The sequence below is a fragment of the Littorina saxatilis genome, linkage group LG2, assembly GCF_037325665.1.
Source record: "Littorina saxatilis isolate snail1 linkage group LG2, US_GU_Lsax_2.0, whole genome shotgun sequence".
Lineage (NCBI taxonomy): Eukaryota > Metazoa > Mollusca > Gastropoda > Littorinimorpha > Littorinidae > Littorina > Littorina saxatilis.
Window position 1 is genome coordinate 99272793 of NC_090246.1, and position 21746 is coordinate 99294538.

The 21746-nt window shown below is 42.6% G+C and overlaps 1 protein-coding gene across 3 annotated transcripts in view; it reads right to left on the minus strand.

The window, feature by feature from the left end:
• LOC138960295 (solute carrier organic anion transporter family member 4A1-like) overlaps positions 1-21321 on the minus strand; it is a 35386-nt gene extending 14065 nt beyond the window's left edge. Inside the window, exons 1-8 of one of the 3 annotated variants that reach the window (XM_070332135.1) lie at positions 19568-21317; positions 13087-13162; positions 12981-13044; positions 9432-9757; positions 7464-7679; positions 5211-5313; positions 2797-2918; positions 969-1084 (exon numbers count right to left, since the gene is read on the minus strand). In XM_070332135.1, the coding sequence (XP_070188236.1) occupies positions 969-1084; positions 2797-2918; positions 5211-5313; positions 7464-7679; positions 9432-9757; positions 12981-13044; positions 13087-13135 (996 nt within the window). In that variant the 5' untranslated portion in view covers positions 13136-13162; positions 19568-21317. Of the gene's footprint in view, positions 1-968; positions 1085-2796; positions 2919-5210; positions 5314-7463; positions 7680-9431; positions 9758-12980; positions 14141-19567 lie in introns of those variants that run through there. The other 2 variants (XM_070332133.1, XM_070332134.1) reach the window with 2 other exon arrangements.
• Between the last annotated feature and the right edge of the window lie 425 nt (positions 21322-21746).

The following is a 21746-nucleotide window of genomic DNA, read 5'->3' on the forward strand; positions in this document are numbered from 1 at the left end:
CCCAATGCTCCAAAGAGTGCTCTTTCTTTACCTTTTTTACATAATTTTTTTGTATACGAAGTTGAATTTAAGCTGCACAGTAAGCCTCCCGTAAACCATCACAGATACTGTCAGGCACAGTACACACAGTGCAAACACCGCTTTTGAACATCCTAGGTGCCCTCCGTAAAGAGCGAGGAATTTTCAAAGAATTATTTTTTGTGTGGTTTATCTTAGCCCTTAGCCATTGCGAACCCGTGTGATCCCGTGTGATCCAGTTTCCTCTTTTTTGTCAGTTTGTGATTTCAATGGGACTCGCTGTAAGCTCATCTGCAATAGCACGTTATTGTGTACCTCTGAATCTAAACGCAACAAACGGCTGTGATTCACACGAACTAGAGCGATGACAGTTGACTGTTCAGAGGAATGGGCGCAAGGCACAACCGTCGTCTGCTACGAGAAAGACGGTTTGCGTGACACGTTTCCGGGCTTTTCTTTTTTCAAACTTTCAAAAATTCGAATTGTACTGATCTTGTCTTGATGAAAAAAGAACTCTTTTATGATTTAAGAATGTTTGTGTAACAAGCTGTCAATTTATTATCTAGATTTTAACAGATTTGCTGATCAGAGGGTCCACGAAAATAAATCATTTGAAAATTGCTCGCTCTTTACATAGGGCACCTAGGATGTTCTCAAGCGGTGAGTGTTTAAATGAAAGGGTGTTTGTACTGTGCGTAAAAGCCTGACAGTATCTGTGATGGTTTACGGGAGGCTTACTGTGCCTTTAAGCGTTTAAAACACTTTCTTTTGCAAACTGGAGGCAGTTCAGTAGCGGTAGCATTATTTATAACAGAGAATCTTATGGTATATGTATAACTTTGGAAGGGATCTGAGGGCATTTTTATGTTTTCTTTTTTTCTTTTTCTTTTTTTTTAGATATCATCATCCCTTTAATCATGTAAAATAGTGTAGAAGTTTGAAAAACCAACCAGTGCGATTATGGCCCGTGGAAAGTCGCGCCATGAGTGACCGGTGTTCTCTATGACTTTGTCACGTTTCCACTGGTACGCCTCTGACCGCCTGTTCGCCATCAGTGAGCCTGAGCCTGAAACAAATGTCCCTTGTAAAGACACCATTCTCTTGGAGCACACTATGACGTTCACCGCCACAGAGCTGGCCACGCGTTTACATGGGCTGAGAGTATGCTTCAGCTTACAAGGCAAGGCAAGGCAAGGCAAGGCTAGGCAAGGCAAGGTTTGGCAAGGCAAGGCAAGGCAAGGCAAGGTAAGGCTAGGCAAGGCAAGGCAAGGTTCGGCAAGGTTAGGCAAGGCAAGGCAATGCAAGACAAGGTTAGGCAAGGTTAAGCAAGGCAAGGCAAGGTTAAGCAAGGCAAGGTTAAGCAAGGCAAGGCAAGGCAAGGTTAAGCAAGGCAAGGTTAGGCAACGCAAGGTTAAGCAAGGCAAGGTTAGGCAAGGCAAGGCAAGGTTAAGCAAGGCAAGGCAAGGTTAAGCAAGGCAAGGTTAGGCAAGGTTAAGCAAGGCAAGGTTAAGCAAGGCAAGGCAAGGTTAGGCAAGGCAAGGTTAAGCAAGGCAAGGTTAAGCAAGGCAAGGTTAGGCAAGGCAAGGTTAGGCAAGGCAAGGCAAGGTTAGGCAAGGCAAGGTTAGGCACGGCAAGGCAAGGTTAGGCAAGGCAAGGCAAGGAAAGGCAAGGCAATATGTATTTATTTTAAAAACTCGGGTTACGGCATGATTTTGAAAAGCAAAATACAATGAAAAAAAGAAATACAGAATGGGACACAGCACGTCGTATGTAATGACCAGAAATAGGTCAAACCGGATAAATAACCAATTGCTTATTATCACAAACGTGCACTGTTCAGTAGGAGGCAAAAGAAACGCGCCACTGTTGCACGTGATTGTTTTCAGTCGTGTTCAAACTGCTGTAAAATATTAACCAGATATATAATGTTCAGCAAAATGAAAAACAGGTTGTGTTGGTGTTGGTGCTGGTGTTGCATTGTATGTAGAGAATACTACATGGCTTGCTGTGTCGCACCAGATTTACACGAGTTGTTTTTTTAAATATTGAACGGCGAGCGAAAGCGAGCTGTTCACTTTTTGAGAATAAATCCGAGTGTAAATCTGGTACGACACAGCAAGCCAAGTAGTCTTCTGTGTATCCTACATACTGTACTTACGTGTATTTTCCTTAAAACGTCCCGTAGTCGAGGCGGTCAGTGAGACCACTCATGAGATAAAAATATCGTTCAAACCACACGTGTGTATAGCATGTAAATGAGGTCATGTTAAACTAGTTTGGCAGGGACCATGTTTATCGACTGCTTATGATGCCAGAGTCACCGAGACAAACGTCATTATGGAAACCCTTTTACACTATGATGTTTCTCCTGGTAGAAGTTTTAGAACTTTCACGTCACGCTATACACTTTCTAGAGTGACGTGTCTTTGCTTTGACGTCAAAGTTTGCACGAGGCTTTGGAATAGATGAGTTTCCAAAAGAAGCGTCTTCAATTTGGACGCCTCCACTGCGGGACGTGTTGAGTAAAATACACGTAAATACAGTATGTAGGATAAACAGCATACTACATGGCTTGCTGTGTCGTACCAGATTTACACTCGTTGCTTTTTCCAAAAGTGAACAGCTCGCTTTCGCTCGCAGTTCAATTTTTTTTTTAAACTCGTGTTAATCTGGTACGACACAGCAAGCCATCGCATCGTATTGTATCTTATCGTATCTTATCTTTTCGCACCGTATCGTATCGTATCGTATTGTATTGTATTGTGTGCTTTTACCAACCTGGCAGTCTGGTGGGGTAGGCGGCCATGGGCAGAACAAGCAGCATCAGGAGAATCCCGCTCGCCGAGAAGGGAATCCACCAGGCACCCACCCAGCGAGGGTCCTGAGGTGTTATGTCTATTCTGTGAAATTCATTTTACAATATAGTGGAACCCATCTTTTAAGATCCAAACGACAACAAAATCTGTGAAACTCTGCTCTGAAGATGAAGGTACATTTAGACTCTTCAAAAAAAGTTAAGGATCACTTTTTTACAAGCACGCCACACAAAACAGACAAGACCGAATTCTTTCATTTAAAAAAAATTATATAATTGAACAACCAAGGAGTAATGACAAACAAAGCAAAGATCGAACGCGGCAGCGACAATTTAGCTAGAGTGTGTCAAACGTGACAACCCTCGAAAATGGAATTCACAACAATGTGAATCAGTGTCAATAACGCGTGTGCCCTCCGTTGTGTGTCAGGCATTCAACACATCGTTGGCGCATGGAGTGGATCAGGTTGCATATGAATGCTCTGGGAACTCCATTCCACTCCTGCTGGAGCCATTGCAGCAGTTGACCCAGATTGGCAGGAGGAGGGTGATGTTGCTGTACCCGACGACAGAGCTCGTCCCACTTGTGCTCTATGGGGTTCATGTCCGGGCTGTTGGCTGGCCACAGCATCCTGTTGACCCTGGCCTGCTAGATGAAGGTGTTTACAGCTGCAGAGCGATGGGGAGGTGCGTTGTCATCCTGAAGAATCGTACGAGGGCCGATCGCTTGGAGGGCTGGAACGACCAGGGGTTGCAGGATCTCATTCTGGTAGCGGACACCGGTCAAGTTGCCCACTGCATGGTACAGAGGTGTACTTAGACGTGTGCTGATCCCTCCCCAGACCATCACAGAGCCTCCGCCAAAACGCTGTCGTTCCAGAACAGCGCCTTCTGCGAAGCGCTCTCCGCGACGCCTCCACACTCGGATGCGACCATCAGCAGGTTCCAAGCAAAAGCGGGACTCATCTGTAAACAACACCTGAGCCCACTGCTGACGTTGCCACCTCACATGTTGAGTGCACCAGGCTCGGCGAGCTGCTCGGTGATTAGCAGTCAGGGTTGTTCCTCGGACTGGACGCCTTGCACGCAAGCCAAAGTTGTGTAAGCGGTTTCGGATCGTCTGACCACAAACAACAGTGTTGGTGGTAGCTTGTAGGCGTTGCCTAATGTTGTTTGCCGTAGCCATTCTTTGTTGCATGGCCTGCCTCTGAATGAAGCGATCCTCTCTTTGTGTGGTGACTCTGGGCCGACCAGAACGTTGTCGCTCCTGCACTCTTCCAGTTGCTTGGAATCTCTGTTTTAGTCTGATGATGACAGAGGGAGCCACTGCAAGCCTCTGGGCCACTTGCCTGGCAGCAACACCGTCTTGTAGCCATCCTATTGCCCTTCCTCTATCCAAATCGCTCAGTTTTCTTCGTGGGGGCATGTTGCTACTGTGCTAAATTGTGTCAGCGTGTCAACCTTTAAACACATGCTGGTGAGCGATGTTCATAGCCAGGACCCTGTTGTAGCACGTGCATCACAACCTTTTGCCCTGGCATGCGTTCCGCAAATTTCATGGGGCTATAAAAACACCCTTTTTCTTCCAAAATGCAGAAGCTTTTGAGAAGTCCCACAAAGGGAAATAACTCTGCCTGCCAAACAAAATTCTAGGTCAAGACTCATTGTTCATTTGTTTATTCAAACACATTAATCTTTTCATTATTATGTCGATGATTAATTTTTTGGGAATTTTTTATAATTAGATCCGTTTTTTCAACCGATCCTTAACTTTTTTGGAAGAGTGTACAGAGATGATATACACACATTTTGAAAGAGCACGGTCTGAAAACGGGGCAGTTCTCAGTAATTCGTTCGCGTCACCGTAACAACTGTTCGGCACTACTGCCGAAATGACGGCAAAGTCATCGGCGATTTAAAAGAAGTTTCGGCGTTTTGATGACTGCCGACGACAAACGAGATGCCACCAACAGCGAATGTTTGCCACGACGGCAAAAGTGTCACTCTTACAACACACACACACACACACACACACACACACACACACACACACACACACACACACACACACACACACGTACGTACGTACGTACGTACGCACGCACCCACGCACGCACGCACACACCCACACGCACGCACACACCCACACGCACGCACGTACATACGTACGCACGCACGCACGCACCCACGCCCGCACGCACACACATAAACTCACACAAACACACACACACACACACACACAAACACACACACACACACACACACACACACACACACAAACACACACACACACACACATACTGACACACATTAACTCAGCAAAGGAACATGGCAATTTGCATACGAAATCGGACAATGAAAATCAAAATCAACTTACGATGCTAAGTCCACTTTTCCGATGTCTGTGTAGAAGTTGAGGAACTGGGAACCTCCCATGTACCCTGCTGCTACGCCCAGGGAGGCTGCTGCATAGATTATTCCTGGAACATAGTACTTGTATGCTAATTGTTATTTGTGAAATAGGGTTTTAAATGATGTATCAACTGGCGTGTGGAATTGTTTTCTCTCCGATTGTCTGCCGATCTGTCTGTCTTTCTGTCTGTCTGCCTGACTCTCTGTCTCTGTCTCTGTCTCTCTCTGTCTCTCTCTGTCTCTCTCTCTCTCTCTCTCTCTCTCGTATAAAATGGACGAGAGTGGTAAAAAGAGCTGGGCCTCAAGTGTCCGTTGTAAATTGTATGAGTACGGTTTTGGTCTTGTGTTGTTGAATCAGGGCGTTGTTAATGAAAAAGAGTTTTTGCGTGTTTTTAGGGAAAGGTTGGTCGATTGCAGATGGCAAGAGTGGGATTATCATATACAAAATAGTGATAGATTTGCTGTTTATCGGACATTTGTGACCCTCCACCACGAAATGAGTCGCATGTCACCTCGCGCGGTTCTGCGCTAGGCTTAATATAAGTCCGGGGAGTGTCTGGTAACAGTGTGAGGGTCACCTTAGTCACAGGCTTATAACTCAAACAGTTTTTGCTCTTTTCTAAAACGGTTTTCACCACTGGATAGAGCATAAAAAACTCTTTAGGAAAATGTAAAAAATATGAAAATCATGCAAAGGTGACATGCGACTCATCCCGTGGTGGAGGGTCACATTTTGTAGTGTACATGACATTAAACCCTACCTTTTGTTGAATGTGGATAGACATCTAGAGTTTATTATGACTAGGTTTCGATTCGGTATTTCAGAAATAAATGTGCATGCTAACCGATATAAACAGCATGATGCCGATCAGTTGATGTGTCCCCTTTGTAAAGTAAAGCAAGAAAATGAAGTTCATTAATTTTTGTTTTGTGTTGTCCATACTTGAACAGATTAAGAGAAAAATGTATCCCATTTAAATATTATAAAAACCCAAGCACTTTTGGACTCAGCTTGCTCCTGGCTTCACCTCAAGAAACTGTTGTTAGAAATGTATCCTTGTATTTGTATAAAGCCTTTAAATTAAGAGATGTTGTAGGCCTAACCTCTTAGTTAAATAACGTGTAATGTATGTTTTAATCTGTAGTGTTGTGCGATTATTATGTTGTACCTTTTTTGCACCTGATGAGTTAAATTATTTGCAACGTTAACCATTTGTTCACACTCCTTCATAAGGGGCTATGGCCTATTGAATAAATTATCTGCGTCTGCGTCTCTCTCTCTCTCTCTCTCTCTCTCTCTCTCTCTCTCTCTCTCTCTCTCTCTCTCTCTCTCTCTCTCTATCATTAGATTAAACCCTCCCATGGGCGAGGGCTGGATGTAAAAAAGCACCTGTTTGCTTATGCCATTACCCTCGTAAATAAAGAATTTGTCATTGTCTTTGCCTCTCTCTCTCTCTCTCTCTCTCTCTCTCTCGCTCTCTCTCTCCCTCTTTCCCTCTCTCTCTCTCTCTCTCTCTCTCTCTCTCTCTCTCTCTCTCTCTCTCTCTCTCTCTCTCTCTCTCTCTCTCTCTCTCTCTCTCTGACCTGACTGCGATATTCCCTGATATTTGTCATAGTCGCTGTTTATGCAAAAACACAGCATGATTCTGTCGTCATCATACATCATCATCATCATCATCATCATCATTATCGTCGTCATCATCCTCATCCTCATCATTAGCAGCAGCATCACCATCATCTCAGAGGGCCCCAAAGGGGGGTATCATCACGATCACGGGAAGGTAAATTTTAGCTTTCACGATCACAGTTACCTTGATTTTTGTTTTCACGATCACGAACACCTTGACGAATAGAGGATCATAGAGTGATACAGCTGTGAAAAATGTACGTTGAAAATAAAATGCTTTGCAATTATGCCCATCACGATCACGAAAACAAATGACGATCACGATCACGAGACTTGATTTTTTTGTCATCACGGATCACGGGCAAAGTCCCATCACGATCACAGAAATGGAAATTTCGGCAATCACGGTCACAGAAAGGTCAAAAATCGCCAATCACGATCACGATTTTAAACCCTTTGGGGCCCTCATCTCAACCACCCCCTCGTATTCGTCACCCTCCTTTTCCTTTTCTCCTCGTAATTAGTCATCATCATCATCATCATCATCATCATCATCACCATCAGCAGCAGCAACATGGGTAGTTGACTGACCTAAGTACCAAGAGGTTCTCTCAGCTTTCGTGTTCTCGTCAATGAAGGCTGTTCCAAGAGTGAACATGGGGGTAGCTCCGACGCCATGAATGGCATTGGCTAACAAGAATATGTAGAGGTAAGAGCTGTGCCCGCTGTCTCTTTCCCCTCCCTCCGCGCTGGTACATTGCTCCGTGCTGTTCCGCGACTCCGGGTGGCACACGTTGTCCTGAACGTCTGAGCAAAACAATCGGTTTAAACAGTTTTTTATTCAGATAACTACAAATAACAATGTCGCATACAATCAATTAAACAAATGGAGCGGAACAAGCTACGCTTATGAGCGTGCTCTCAAAAACAATATAATATCTGATTTGGCGGACGAATATAACGTTTGTCGGAATAACGATAAGAGGAATACATTTTTTTTAAAGGGGAATAGAAGGAGCAAAAAAAACCAACAAAGAAAACAATTAAATTAGTCAATGACAATGACAATGACAATGATAAATCTTTATTTTCCGAGAGTACCAAGAATGAACATAGATATGTGGTTTTTTGCATCTAGCCCTCGCCCTAAAGAGGGACTAATCTATTTTACTAAAACTACTTCAACTTTTTTTTTACATAAAAACATACTAAATGTTAGAACAAGAAGTGCATTGGATAGAAACATTGTAAATCATAAGAACAAGAAGAAACAAGCAACTGCACAGTAAACCCGCATCCTGCAACACAAAATCACACCCCACATTTTATCCCTTGATATAACACTAATCGGCTCTGCAGAAGAAAAAAAACTTTTTTTTTTAAATAAATAAAATAAAGGCCACGACCGCAATAATATCACGCATGATCTACGGGAGAGTATCCGTTACATACTAGTTTTCGCTTGTTTGTCTCCCTTGCTTGTGAATTTGTCGTCAGCTGCACAGTCAGTGTCACTGGAGTTACTCAGCATTTATCAGGGCTGAGCATTTGTCAGTTGTTTGCGACATGGCTGGCGGGTTTTGCGACAAACTGCGACACGGGTTTTTCCGACGAACTTACTTGTACCTCCATTCCTCTTACAAACAAGTGACTGCACACATGCGACAAGCTATGGCTGGGATCTTCGACGGGCAACTTCATTGTGGCCACTGTGTAACGATGTCAGCTTTCTGCCTCTGTCACCTTTCTGACTCGAGACTGAAATGTTTCCTGGTCAAATTAAAGCAGTGAACTTAATTAAGAACGAAAAGCATGCCAGTTTCTTGCATGTGAAGGAAATTGGTTGTGAAATGTAATAGATTTCACCCCAAAATTCGATTTCTTCCAAAAACTCGTGTTCCGAGTGGTTACGTCCCTTGAATGAGAAGGGAGCCATTTCAGGATTAATCAAATTTCTAAGTTTAAATAACAAAATTGGTTGGACAAGCTTGACCACATGAATAAGGTCGATCGTCAGTACAATCGAAGGGTGTTTTTTGTGTGGGTTTTTTTCAGTGTGGAGTTTGTCAAGATCAAAGAGGCCGAATCAGAAAGGTGACACAGGAAGAAATCTGACATCGCTACCGGCGCCATTTTAAACTTTTGGTGGACCTTAGAAAGTAAGGCAAATTTCACATTCACAACGATTTTAATGAACTGAAAATAAAAAGTGACATATGGTTGCTTTGTTTGTTGGGCACCCAAGATATTTCAAAATTAGAATGATGTTAGGTTTTAAACAACGGAATATGTTTAAAAACAAACTTGATTGCAAGAAAATGGAAATAAAGAATGCAACAGAAATAGACATTTAAATTGCAATAGGGGTATAACAAAACTACACACAAGGACAATGTTAACACTTTCAATATGTTTTTTTTTCTATAACAAAGATTAAGGGGAAATGTTATTTCTCCCTCTCTCTCTCTCTCTCTCTCTCTCTCTCTCTCTCTCTCTCTCTCTCTCTCTCTCTCTCTCTCTCTCAATGTGGCCGGGGTATCAACCAAACCCAGCCCATACCTGACAACCTGTAGTTGTAAAGTCCGGAGATAAAGTGGGGCAAGGAGAAGATCAAGGACCCCAGAGCCACCAGGAAGATACCAGCAGCCATGATGCGCGGTTTGTTCCGTCGGGCGCCGTAGAAGCTGATGAAGAGGACGACGAAGAGGGAGATGAAGTTGTTTGAGGAGGGAATGAGGCCGGAACGGGAGGAAGGAAATCCGAAGCGTGTCTCCAGCGAGGTGATGACGGCGTTGATGCAACCGTTGACGACGAAGCCCTGGACGAAGCTGAAGAGCGACGTCCAGAGCACGAACCACTGGATGCTGTTGAACGGCTGAAGACAGCTGGGGAAATAGAGACACATTTGCGATTAGCTCTGTGGACCTTATACAGAATGTAACTGAACACATTGCATTTGTTCACCATGACTAGTTAATCATAGGCTGGCCGAAACCTTGATTCCTCGCGCCCCCTAATTGGCGTAGAGGCGCGTCCCCCGGGTGGTGGATGGGGGAGCCTTCTCTACTAACTTCTGAGAGAAGGTCGCATCACTCTCGATGCCGTGAACCTAATTAGGATCTATTTCTTGTTTCTTCTCTATTTCTGCCTCCCCAAAGTCCTTTTACTTTCCTTTTCTCACCCATAAAATTCTTCACTTATTACCCTTGTTAAGTGTTTCTTGTATAGAATATAGTCAATGTTTGTAAAGATTTTAGTCAAGCAGTATGTAAGAAATGTTAAGTCCTTTGTACTGGAAACTTGCATTCTCCCAGTAAGGTCATATATTGTACTACGTTGCAAGCCCCTGGAGCAATTTTTTGATTAGTGCTTTTGTGAACAAGAAACACTTAACAAGTGGCTCTATCCCATCTCCCCCCTTTTCCCTATCCCATCTCCCCCTTTTCCCCGTCGCGATATAACCTTCGTGGTTGAAAACGACGTTAAACACCAAATAAAGAAAGAAAGAAAGAAACCTTGATTGTTTGGCAAACTTATAAAATGTGTGAATGCTACACAAAAAATGGAAACTAATTTCCATGCAAACATTCAATGTTTATCACTATTTTAAACAAAGAAACAACAACGCTCGCTTTTGTCAGGAGACAAAAAAGTAAATTGGGCGTTGGCGGCTAGATTTACCATTAGTATGCTTTAGAACAGTCCCTTCTAGTGTAAATCGTCCAGTAGCTTATCTATACAATACATGTCCTCTAATATAGCTTCTCTTGCAAAAACACTGTGTCCGTGCCGCCGATCTTGTCTCAAATCAGTGTCGACCATTTTGGATTCCTGACTCGCAAAATATTAATAAATACACTCTTCAAAAAAAGTTAAGGATCGGTTGAAAAACGGATCTTATTATAAAAAAAATTGCCAAAAAATTAAACATCGACATAATAATTAAAAGATTAATGTGTTTGAATTAACAAATGAACAATAAGTCTTGACCTAGAATTTTGTTTGGCAGGCAGATTTATTTCCCTTTGTGGGACTTCTCAAAAGCTTCTGCATTTTGGAAGAAAAAGGGTGTTTTGTATAGCCCCATGAAATTTGCGGAACGCATGCCAGGGCAAAAGGTTGTGATGCACGTGCTACAACAGGGTCCTGGCTATAAACATCGCTTACCAGCTTGTGTTTAAAGGTTCACACGCTGACACAATTATGCACAGTAGCAACATGCCCCCACGAAGAAAACTGAGCGATTTGGATAGAGGAAGGGCAATAGGATGGCTACAAGACGGTGTTGCTGCCAGGCAAGTGGCCCAGAGGCTTGCAGTGGCTCTCTCTGTCATCATCAGACTAAAACAGAGATTCCAAGCAACTGGAAGAGTGCAGGAGCGACAACGTTCTGGTCGGCCCAGAGTCACCACACAAAGAGAGGATCGCTTCATTCAGAGGCAGGCCATGCAACAAAGAATGGCTACGGCAAACAACATTAGGCAACGCCTACAAGCTACCACCAACACTGTTGTTAGTGGTCAGACGATCCAAAACCGCTTACACAACTTTGGCTTGCGTGCAAGGCGTCCAGTCCGAGGAACAACCCTGACTGCTAATCACCGAGCAGCTCACCGATCCTGGTGCACTCAACATGTGAGGTGGCAACGTCAGCAGTGGGCTCAGGTGTTGTTTACAGATGAGTCCCGCTTTTGCTTGGAACCTGCTGATGGTCGCATCCGAGTGTGGAGGCGTCGCGGAGAGCGCTTCGCAGAAGGCGCTGTTCTGGAACGACAGCGTTTTGGCGGAGGCTCTGTGATGGTCTGGGGAGGGATCAGCACACGTCTAAGGACACCTCTGTACCATGTAGTGGGCAACTTGACCGGTGTCCGCTGCCAGAATGAGATCCTGCAACCCCTGGTCGTTCCAGTCCTCCATGCGATCGGCCCTCGTGCGATTCTTCAGGATGACAACGCACATCCCCATCGTTCTGCAGCTGTAAACACCTTCATCCAGCAGGCCAGGGTCAACAGGATGCTGTGGCCAGCCAACAGCCCGGACCTGAACCCCATAGAGCACATGTGGGACGAGCTTTGTCGTAGGGTACAGCAACATCACTCTCCTCCTGCCAATCTGGGTCAACTGCTGCAATGGCTCCAGCAGGAGTGGAATGGAGTTCCCAGAGCATTCATATGCAACCTGATCCACTCCATGCGCCAACGATGTGTTGAATGCCTGGCACACAACGGAGGGCACACGCGTTATTGACACTGATTCACATTGTTAAGGGTTGTTCCATTTTAGAGGGTTGTCACGTTTGACACACTCTAGCTAAATTGTCGCTGCCGCGTTCGATCTTTGCTTTGTTTGTCATTACTCCTTGGTTGTTCAATTATATAAAAAAAAATGAATGAATTCGGTCTTGTCTGTTTTGTGTGGCGTGCTTGTAAAAAAGTGATCCTTAACTTTTTTTGAAGAGTGTATCATCCAAATTCATATCCTTATAAAATCCAAGGTCTCTGTTGTACTTCGCCTGAAAATTAAACGAACATCTGTACAAAACAAAACAAAATACAAATTGGGACCAAAATTAGGTATTTTGTTTTTTGTATTAGGGACGCTTTTAAGGTGTCCATAAAATTACAATGTATAAAGATGAACAAACTTGTAATGGACCCAAGTTGGTGGGAGATACAGAACAAAAACATTTAAAAAAAAAATAGAAGTGGTTTAAGGTTTGTCGGGAAAGCAGATGGGGGGGTGGGGGGGGGGAGTAAGCGAGAAGCAAGAATAGCCGACATTGTTTTAAGAATGGAACATTGTAATCGTCCGTCAAATCCTATTTTATACACTGTCCTTAAAAGCACGCTTATAAGCATAGTTTGTTGCGCTCGATCCATTCATTTGACTACATGTCCCACGGTGACAACGCTGGACACCAAGCTGTGGGGCAGCACCCAGGTCCTCAGACTGACAGCTCACTTTGTCAACATCACTGGCCAACGAATTTAGATCGCTGAAGAAGAAGACGAGAGAAGAAGAAGAAGATTGATTACATGTACCTGCCTGTTCTTTGCAAAAATATTTGAATATTATCGTTTGATCCAATGTCCGACTTCTTTTACTCACTCGGGTCTCCAACCGAACCAGCCATAGCGTAACTCTTCCTTCTCCTTGCGCGTCTCTGCGTCGGCAAGGAACTTCTCCGCGTCGGCAAGGAACTTCTCCGCGTCGTCAAGGAACTTCTCCGCGTCGTCATGGCTTTTGGCTGTGGTTTTGTCCATTGTGTGTCAGAGAGAAAATATTGCGCCCTGACGAGAAAAAAAAAGTCGCGTGAAGCGATGTTACGCCCTATTTTGTCGCATCGGCCCATTTTGTCGCATTACAACAAAATGGGTCTACTCTCATACCCCAATTTGTCGTACTTTCTGAACAAGCCCGTTGCTTATAGACATGGTGTATGCAAACACTCCCATCCTTCTGTCCGTCCGTTAGTCAGTCAGTCAGTCACAGAAAGACAGACAGACAGACAGACAGACAGACAGACAGACAGACAGACAGACAGACAGACAGACAGACAGACAGACAGACAGACAGATAGATGCATGTCCCCATTAACCATTTCTGTAAAACTGGTAACATCCAAAAATCGTTAGAACAAGTTTGATGTAGACGGACGATCGGACAGACAGACAGACAGATGGAGACACACTCGAAATTGTAGGTAATGTCGCCAGACATTTCACCCAAATCTATCCAATATCTCACAACCTTAGTGATGAAAATATGGTAACTCGGACAGATAGGCAGACAGAAAGACAGACAGACAGACATGCAGACAGACAGACAGAAACATGTCCCCATTAACCCCTTCTGAAAATCTCTAACATCTAACTATCGTGTGAACAAGTTTGAAATAGACGGACGATCGGACAGACAGACAGGCAGACAGGCAGACCGACAGACAGATGGGGAGACACTCAAAAATGTATACACACACAAGTACACACATACCCACTCACACAGGAACCAGGTGTTTTGTATGCTGATGCGAGTAAGAAAACGGGACTGGCCTTCCTGAGCTAAACATTAAAATATCTACACTCGCGGCCCATTTTACGCAGGTGCGACAATATGGGCAGTGTGCGATAAAATGGGGCATGAGGGTGGTCCATTTTGTTGTAATGCAACAAAATGGACCGATGCAACAAAATGGGGCGTAACAAAGCGATATCAAACCATTTAGTCAATCTGTCGGCCTGGGACTAAAAAATCAACACAGAAACCCCGGGGTGCGTCTTCAGTAATACTGGTGTAGTTTGGCTACAACCAATTTTCTTTAATTTTGATCGCTTTATTTTTTTATTAAGCAACTAACAACGAGTACAATACAATCATTTTATAATTGTTGATTAAAAATGTGTAATTAGAATGTTAAGAATTTTAATGAACAATTTAGTTTCATATGTTCACTATGTTCCCAACAAATTGTATAGTGATTGGAAATTACAAGAACTTACCCACCTTTTTTTGAGGAAAAATAATTAAGTTTGGTAAGAAATAGTTATGTTTGATAGTGACGGTTATTTGTTTAGATCTATATTAAAAAATGTATAAATTGAGAATGTGACCACAACCTACAACCCTACATGTTAATACATATGTCATGTTAACTCTTAAAATTTGATCACAATTCACGAAAATAGGTTAATTAGTACTTCGATTATAATAAAAGAAATCGATCCAAAAATGATTTCATCTTATTCTTTATCATTTCCTGATTAAAAATACATAGATAAAATATGTTGTATTCAAAACCAGCTCAGAAAGCTAAAAAGAATACAGAAAAGCACGCTTTCCTGCTTACCGCAATCAGAGACATACGCTATTCTGGCGCGTCAGTTTCACTTCGTGTTGCACGAAAAAAGTGAGCGACTTCCTTGTGCCGCGGGGATTGACGAAGCTGTTTTGTCTTGGTGAAAAAACGAAGTGTTTTCAGTTTAATTCTGTGAGTTCAACAGATTGACAAAAATAATGTTGTAATGTTGCCTCACACACACACACACACACACACACACACACACACACACGTACACAACAACAACAACTGAACAAGTCGCGTAAGGCGAAAATACAATATTTAGTCAAGTAGCTGTGGAACTCACAGAATGAAACTGAACGCAATGCCATTTTTCAGCAAGACCGTATACTCGTAGCATCGTCAGTCCACCGCTCATGGCAAAGGCAGTGAAATTGACAAGAAGAGCGGGGTAGTAGTTGCGCTAAGAAGGATAGCACGCTTTTCTGTAGCTCTCTTTGTTTTAACTTTCTGAGCGTGTTTTTAATCCAAACATATCATATCTATATGTTTTTGGAATCAGGAACCGACAAGGAATAAGATGAAAGTGTTTTTAAATTGATTTGGACAATTTTATTTTGATAATAATTTGCATATATTTAATTTTCAGACCTTGTTCTTAATCCGAATATAACATATTTGTATGTTTTTTGGAATCAGCAAATGATGCAGAATAAGATAAACGTAAATTTGGATCGTTTTATAAATTTTTATTTTTTTTTACAATTTTCCGATTTTTAATGACCAAAGTCATTAATTAATTTTTAAGCCACCAAGCTGAAATGCAATACCGAACCCCGGGCTTTGTCGAAGATTACTTGACCAAAATTTGAACCAATTTGGTTGAAAAATGAGGGCGTGACAGTGCCGCCTCAACTTTCACGAAAAGCCGGATATGACGTCATCAAAGACATTTATCCCAAAAATGAAAAAAACGTTCGGGGATTTCATACCCAGGAACTCTCATGTCAAATTTCATAAAGATCGGTCCAGTAGTTTAGTCTGAATCGCTCTACACACACACACAGACAGACAGACACACACACACACACACACACACACACACACACACACATACACCACGACCCTCGTCACGATTCCCCCCTCTACGTTAAAATATTTAGTCAAAACTTGACTAAATATAACAAGCGAACCCACTGTTCACGGTCATCCCAGGTTCCAACCACATGCATGAACTCACCATGAACTCTTCATGATCGTTTAACAAATAATTCGCTTCTTGCTTGCTGGCAACATTTTTTAACGCTTTTGAGGACTTGCGTTGTAAGCAAATTGTCTCCGCCATTAAAAGTATGTTGACTCCTGAAAATGTCTTCACAAACGGCCGCATGTCTTCACAGGTTGTTTTCCGTGTTCACTTTCATGAATGGTATGGCATTCAAAATACGATGAATATGTAAAACAAAAATACAGTTGTACTGAGTAACTTGCACAAGCCCACAATAACCAGAATGAGGCTTACGCTAACAGAATCTGCTAAAAGTTAATCTCTATGGATACGTGTGCTGCGCGTGGCGCTTCCATGCCACCACTGAGCAAATATTGTGCGAGATGTTTAACACTTGAGAGATAGAACGTTAAAGCACTGATTTTAAGGTAATCGTCGTTTTTTGTGACATAATTACAAGCCCCATTTCAAAGCGATTGGAGGCCGGGTTGTTTTTTTCTGGGTCACGAGTATCTCTTTAATCAATTTCGTTTGCTACATTATGTTTATTTGCAAAATTAATTCAGCACACACAAAAAATAAATCTGCACTGGAAGCTACGAGTCTACTGATATGTTGAATGTGTCTGGGCAGAATAGCGTTCTTACCCCACTCAAAAGACTTATGACGGTTTACCTAATCAATATACAATACAATACAATACAATACAATACAATAACTTTATTAATCTCTAAAAGAGAAATTACATTGCTGAGCGTTTGTGTCCGTAATAATAACATACATAAAACATTCAAAATAAACATTTGTTCTTTGTCCTGAGAAAATATAGTACATTGGTTATCACATAAGAAAGTATATTAAAAATAAATTAACATGCATTCACCATCAACAATGCACAAAAGAAAGTCAGCACCTTGCCGGTTATCACATATTGTCTAAGAGAGTAGAATGCAAAACAAAATCAACAATACTGAAACAATACAGAACACTGACCCCGTGCATCAGAGCGACAACACCAGCATCTACCGCCCCACCTGAGAATTGAAGATGTGAATTGCAGATGGAATGAACGAATTTCTGTAGCGTGTGGATCTTGCGGTTGGTTGTCTGAATCTGTTGCTCCTGTCTGTCCGTCTACTGTCAAATTCCGGTCTGAGTGGGTGCGAGTCGTCAGCCAAAATCTTCTGTACCTTGTCAGTCAGTCGTCGTTCATGTGTTGATGTGAAATTGTCCTGCTTCCTCCCAACCACCCCACTTGCTTTCCTGATGAATTTATCTAATCTATCCCTGTCTTGCTTGTTGATGTTGCCACCCCAACACACGGAGCCAAAGTACAACACACTATTGCACGTTGAAGTGTAAAACATCTGAAGGATTTCTTGTCTGATGTTAAAAGACCTGAGTTTTCTCAAAAAGTACAGGCGAGAGTGGAGTTTCTTCACAAGGGCATCAGAGTTTGGTTTCCATGTCAACTTATTGTCTATAATCACCCCCAAATACTTATACTGCTCTACCTTCTCTACGACCTCCCCCTTGATCACTATCTCCCTGTGTACATGTTCCCCCCTCCTGTTGTCCATTATCATTTCCTTTGTCTTCCCCACATTAAGCTCGATAAGGCATGTAGCGTTAACATAAAACGCAATCATGTAGGCGCTTTCCTGGGTCACTTGCACAAGCCTACAAATCGACGTTGTTCGCGTGCTTACACTAGCAGAATCTTTTCTCGAGGAGAGCTCTATTCTAACCGTGAAACATTTGGCTAATATCGTTTTCTTTTTGCACACATATACGTGTATGCATGTTTAGACACTGAGTTTGTTATATTCGCCTTGCCCGTCAAGATGAATAAGATCAACAGAACCAGTCCTGCAGCAGGGGGCTCGGATCGTGAACTTTTTTTCCCTTGCAACTCTAACACGACAAAATCGGCCAACTGTTATACACTCTTCAAAAAAAATTAAGGATCGGTTGAAAAAACGGATCTAATTATAAAAAAATTGCCAAAATATTATCGACATAATGATTAAAAGATTAATGTGTTTGAATTAACAAATGAACAATGAGTCTTGACCTAGAATTTTGTTTGGCAGGCAGAGTTATTTCCCTTTGTGGGACTTCTCAAAATCTTCTGCATTTTGGAAGAAAAAGGATGTTTTTTATAGCCCCATGAAATTTGCGGAACACATGCCAGGGCAAAAGGTTGTGATGCACGTGCTACAACAGGGTCCTGGCTATGAACATCGCCCACCAGCTTGTGTTTAAAGGCACAGTAAGCCTCCTGTAAACCATCACAGAGCTCCCCGAGCGTCTACATACAGTACAAGCATACTTCCATTTGAACGCTCACCGAACGGGAACATCCTGGCTGCTTTCTGTCGAGCGTGAGAAATTTTCAAAGAATTTATTTTCGTGGACTTGGTCCTCAACAACAATGGCGCCTCGTTTTGGTGCAGGACGGCTGTTATGATACCGAAAATCACGCCCGGACAGTAAGCCTCCCGTAAACCATCACAGATACTGTCAGGCTTTTACACACAGTACAAACACCCTTCCATTTGAACGCTCACCAAACGGGAACATCCTAGGTGCCCTACGTAAAGAGCGAGCAATTTTGAAAGAATTAATTTTGCAGATTGTCTCGAACACTTTTTGGACCCATCCTGAACTCAGGTCAAACATGAGTTACTTCCCTTCGGGTCTCATTCTATCGATGTAAACTGGCGATAGCCGTGAATCGATGATTATCAAAATGTTTTTGGACCGTGGTGCGTTTTTGCGCTAGACCTAACTTTTAAAATCTAAATAATAAATTGACAGCTTGTTACACAAACATTCTTTAATCATAAAAGAATTCTTTTTTCATCAAGACAAGATCAGTACAATTCAAAGTTGTGAAAGTTTGAAAAAAGAAAATCCCGGAAGCAGGGGTCGTAGCAGACGACGGTTTATGCATATCGCCGTTCCTCTCAACAGTTAAAAGCCATCGTTAGAGTTCTTGTGAACCACAGCCGTTTGTTTCGTGCATAAAAACGTGCTATTGTAAATAAGCTCACGTCGAGTCGCATTCAAATGACTAACTGACGACTACATTGTGAAAAAGGGAAACTGGATCACACGGGTTCACGATGGTTCAGGGGTAAGATAAACCACGCAAAAATAAATTCTTTGAAAATTGTTCGCTCTTTACGGAGGGCACCTAGGATGTTCTCAATCGGTGAGTGTTTAAATGAAAGGGTGTTTGTACTGTGTGTAAAAGCCTGACCGTATCTGTGATGGTTTACGGGAGGCTTACTGTGCCTTTAAAGGTTGACACGCTGACACAATTATGCACAGTAGCAACTTGCCCCCACGAAGAAAACTGAGCGATTTTAATAGAGGAAGGGCAATAGGATGGCTACAAGACGGTGTTGCTGCCAGGCAAGTGGCCCAGAGGCTTTCAGTGGTTCCCTCTGTCATCAGACTAAAACATAGATTCCACGCAACTGGAAGAGTGCAGGAGCGACAACGTTCTGGTCGGCCCAGAGTCACCACACAAAGAGGGGATCGCTTCATTTAGAGGCAGGCCATGCAACAAAGAATGGCTACGGCAAATAACATTATTTAGGCAACGCCTACAAGCTACCACCAACACTGTTGTTAGTGGTCAGACAATCCAAAACCGCTTACACAACTTTGGCTTGCGTGCAAGGCGTCCAGTCCGAGGAACAACCCTGACTGCTAATCACCGAGCAGCTCGCCGAGCCTGGTGCACTCAACATGTGAGGTGGCAACGTCAGCAGTGGGCTGTTGTACTCGCATTCAGTTTATGGGACACGCTAACTGCCTCTTTCTCACGCTGAAGAATTCACGCAGGTGATGATGTTACGGGAGGTTTATTGTTGTATACCCTGTGCCGTGACCATGACGCTTGCCCTGGTGAAAACTACAAAAAGTAATTTATAATACTAGAATAGCTAAGATGAACATCAAAGCACATTCTCATAAACGCATAACTTCAAACATGTTAATGACCTCTTTAAATGGCGAGACGGCGTCAAAAGAAAGCACAAATCATTAAAGCATAATTATTACATTGACGTGACGCAGATTCCGGCTTAAGTAATAACTCATAACATTCAAATACCAGAATTACTAACACTGAATAAACAAAATAGGCAGCGAAATTAAGCGAATCGTCCAAAGTCTCAAATAGTCAAATCCGGTCAGACACTTCGCGCATAAATTATCAAAGTAAACTAGCTTAACCAACGTATAATTCCCTTTCGGCAATATAATTACAAGTTAACTGCGAATTTAAAATCCATAAAAAATGGCAAAACTACCCTACAAATTAAATACTCATCAAATCAAACTTGAAATTTCATCATCTACAGTTATTATTGCGGACAATTTATTCGCTCAAACAAAACAAGCCGATAATCAGCAGAAAACGCATAAACAACGTCCAAAAATACTGAAGAAAAACGTCTCGATATATGCGGTAAATCCGAGCACAAAGTTGCAAACGGTGCAATATAATAGGCATATTTCGGTAAACAATAAGGCAATCATAATGCAAACAATCAACAGATAAATCAACATACCTGTACTGCGCATTGTCCCGTTAAAGAAACTAACTTCAGACCATAAACTTCACTGAAGTGTAAAAAAAAAATATAGGCTTCCTTGAACCTTAAGCCTACTGCCTCCGACGGTTGCCAGTGGAAAAATGACCTTCAATCGCAATTCAGTTCCCGCACACCCTTTTCTGAATAGTGCTCAATACAAAAACACAACTGAATTCTTTGGCCAAGCAACACAAGCACGAAATTAGCACACACTTCGTTACAAAAACTCACGCCGATACCGGTGAAAGAGTGAAGCTTTGGCTAACACGACAATCAAGAAGGAATAACAGAGGGGTCAACACACATTGAAGAAAGAGACAATGACAAATTCTTTATTTACGAGGATAGTGGCATAAGCAAACAGGTGCTTTTTTACATCCAGCCCTCGCCCATGGGAGGGTTTAATCTAACGATAATACGTTTTAAAAATGTTGGAATATCAATTAAAGAAGTAATAAAAACAAGAAATTCCTTCGAGGTAGGAAAAACACCCCCGTTGGTCAAAGGGAAATAACCTTCTCAGTTGGTGGCAGTGAGAATGGTTATTTCCCTTTGACCAACGGGGGTGTCCCTCTATAAGTCCTTGTAGAATCTTAATCCACCAATAACTCCCTAACCGTGTGTTTGACTGGTCCCAATTTTTGTAAGGACCGTCTCAGGAATGTATAGAACCTGTTCACCAAGTTTGGTGACGATCGGTCCGTTCATTCTTGAGATCTATATGCGAACACAAACACACAAACACATCAAGCGAATCCTATACACACCCCTATACCGGGGGTGTAACAAACGATGAACAAGCAAACGATTCAAACGAGAGAGAGAAGGAAGGAGGGACAGAGGGTAGGGGGATGATGATGATGATGATGGAACTTTATTTTTCAAGGATAGAGGTTTAAGGCGACGCCTTTTCTTACAACCGGTCCTTACTTCTAATACAAATATCTAATAAATGATAAACAAGTAAAGCAACATGACAAATAAACAAAGTAAACGAACGAACCAGCAAACAATTGACAAGTAAGCAAACAAGCAAATAAACATAAACAATAAAATGGCAAAGTAAGCAACAGACAAGAGAAAGAGAGGGGGGGGAAGGAGGGAGACTGAGAGGGAAGGAGGGAGAGATAGGGAAAGAGAAAGGGAAGGAGAGGAGAAAGAGAAAGGAGATAGAGAGAGAGAGAAAGAGAGAGAGAGAGAGAGAGAGAGAGAGAGAGAGAGAGAGAGAGAGAGAGATG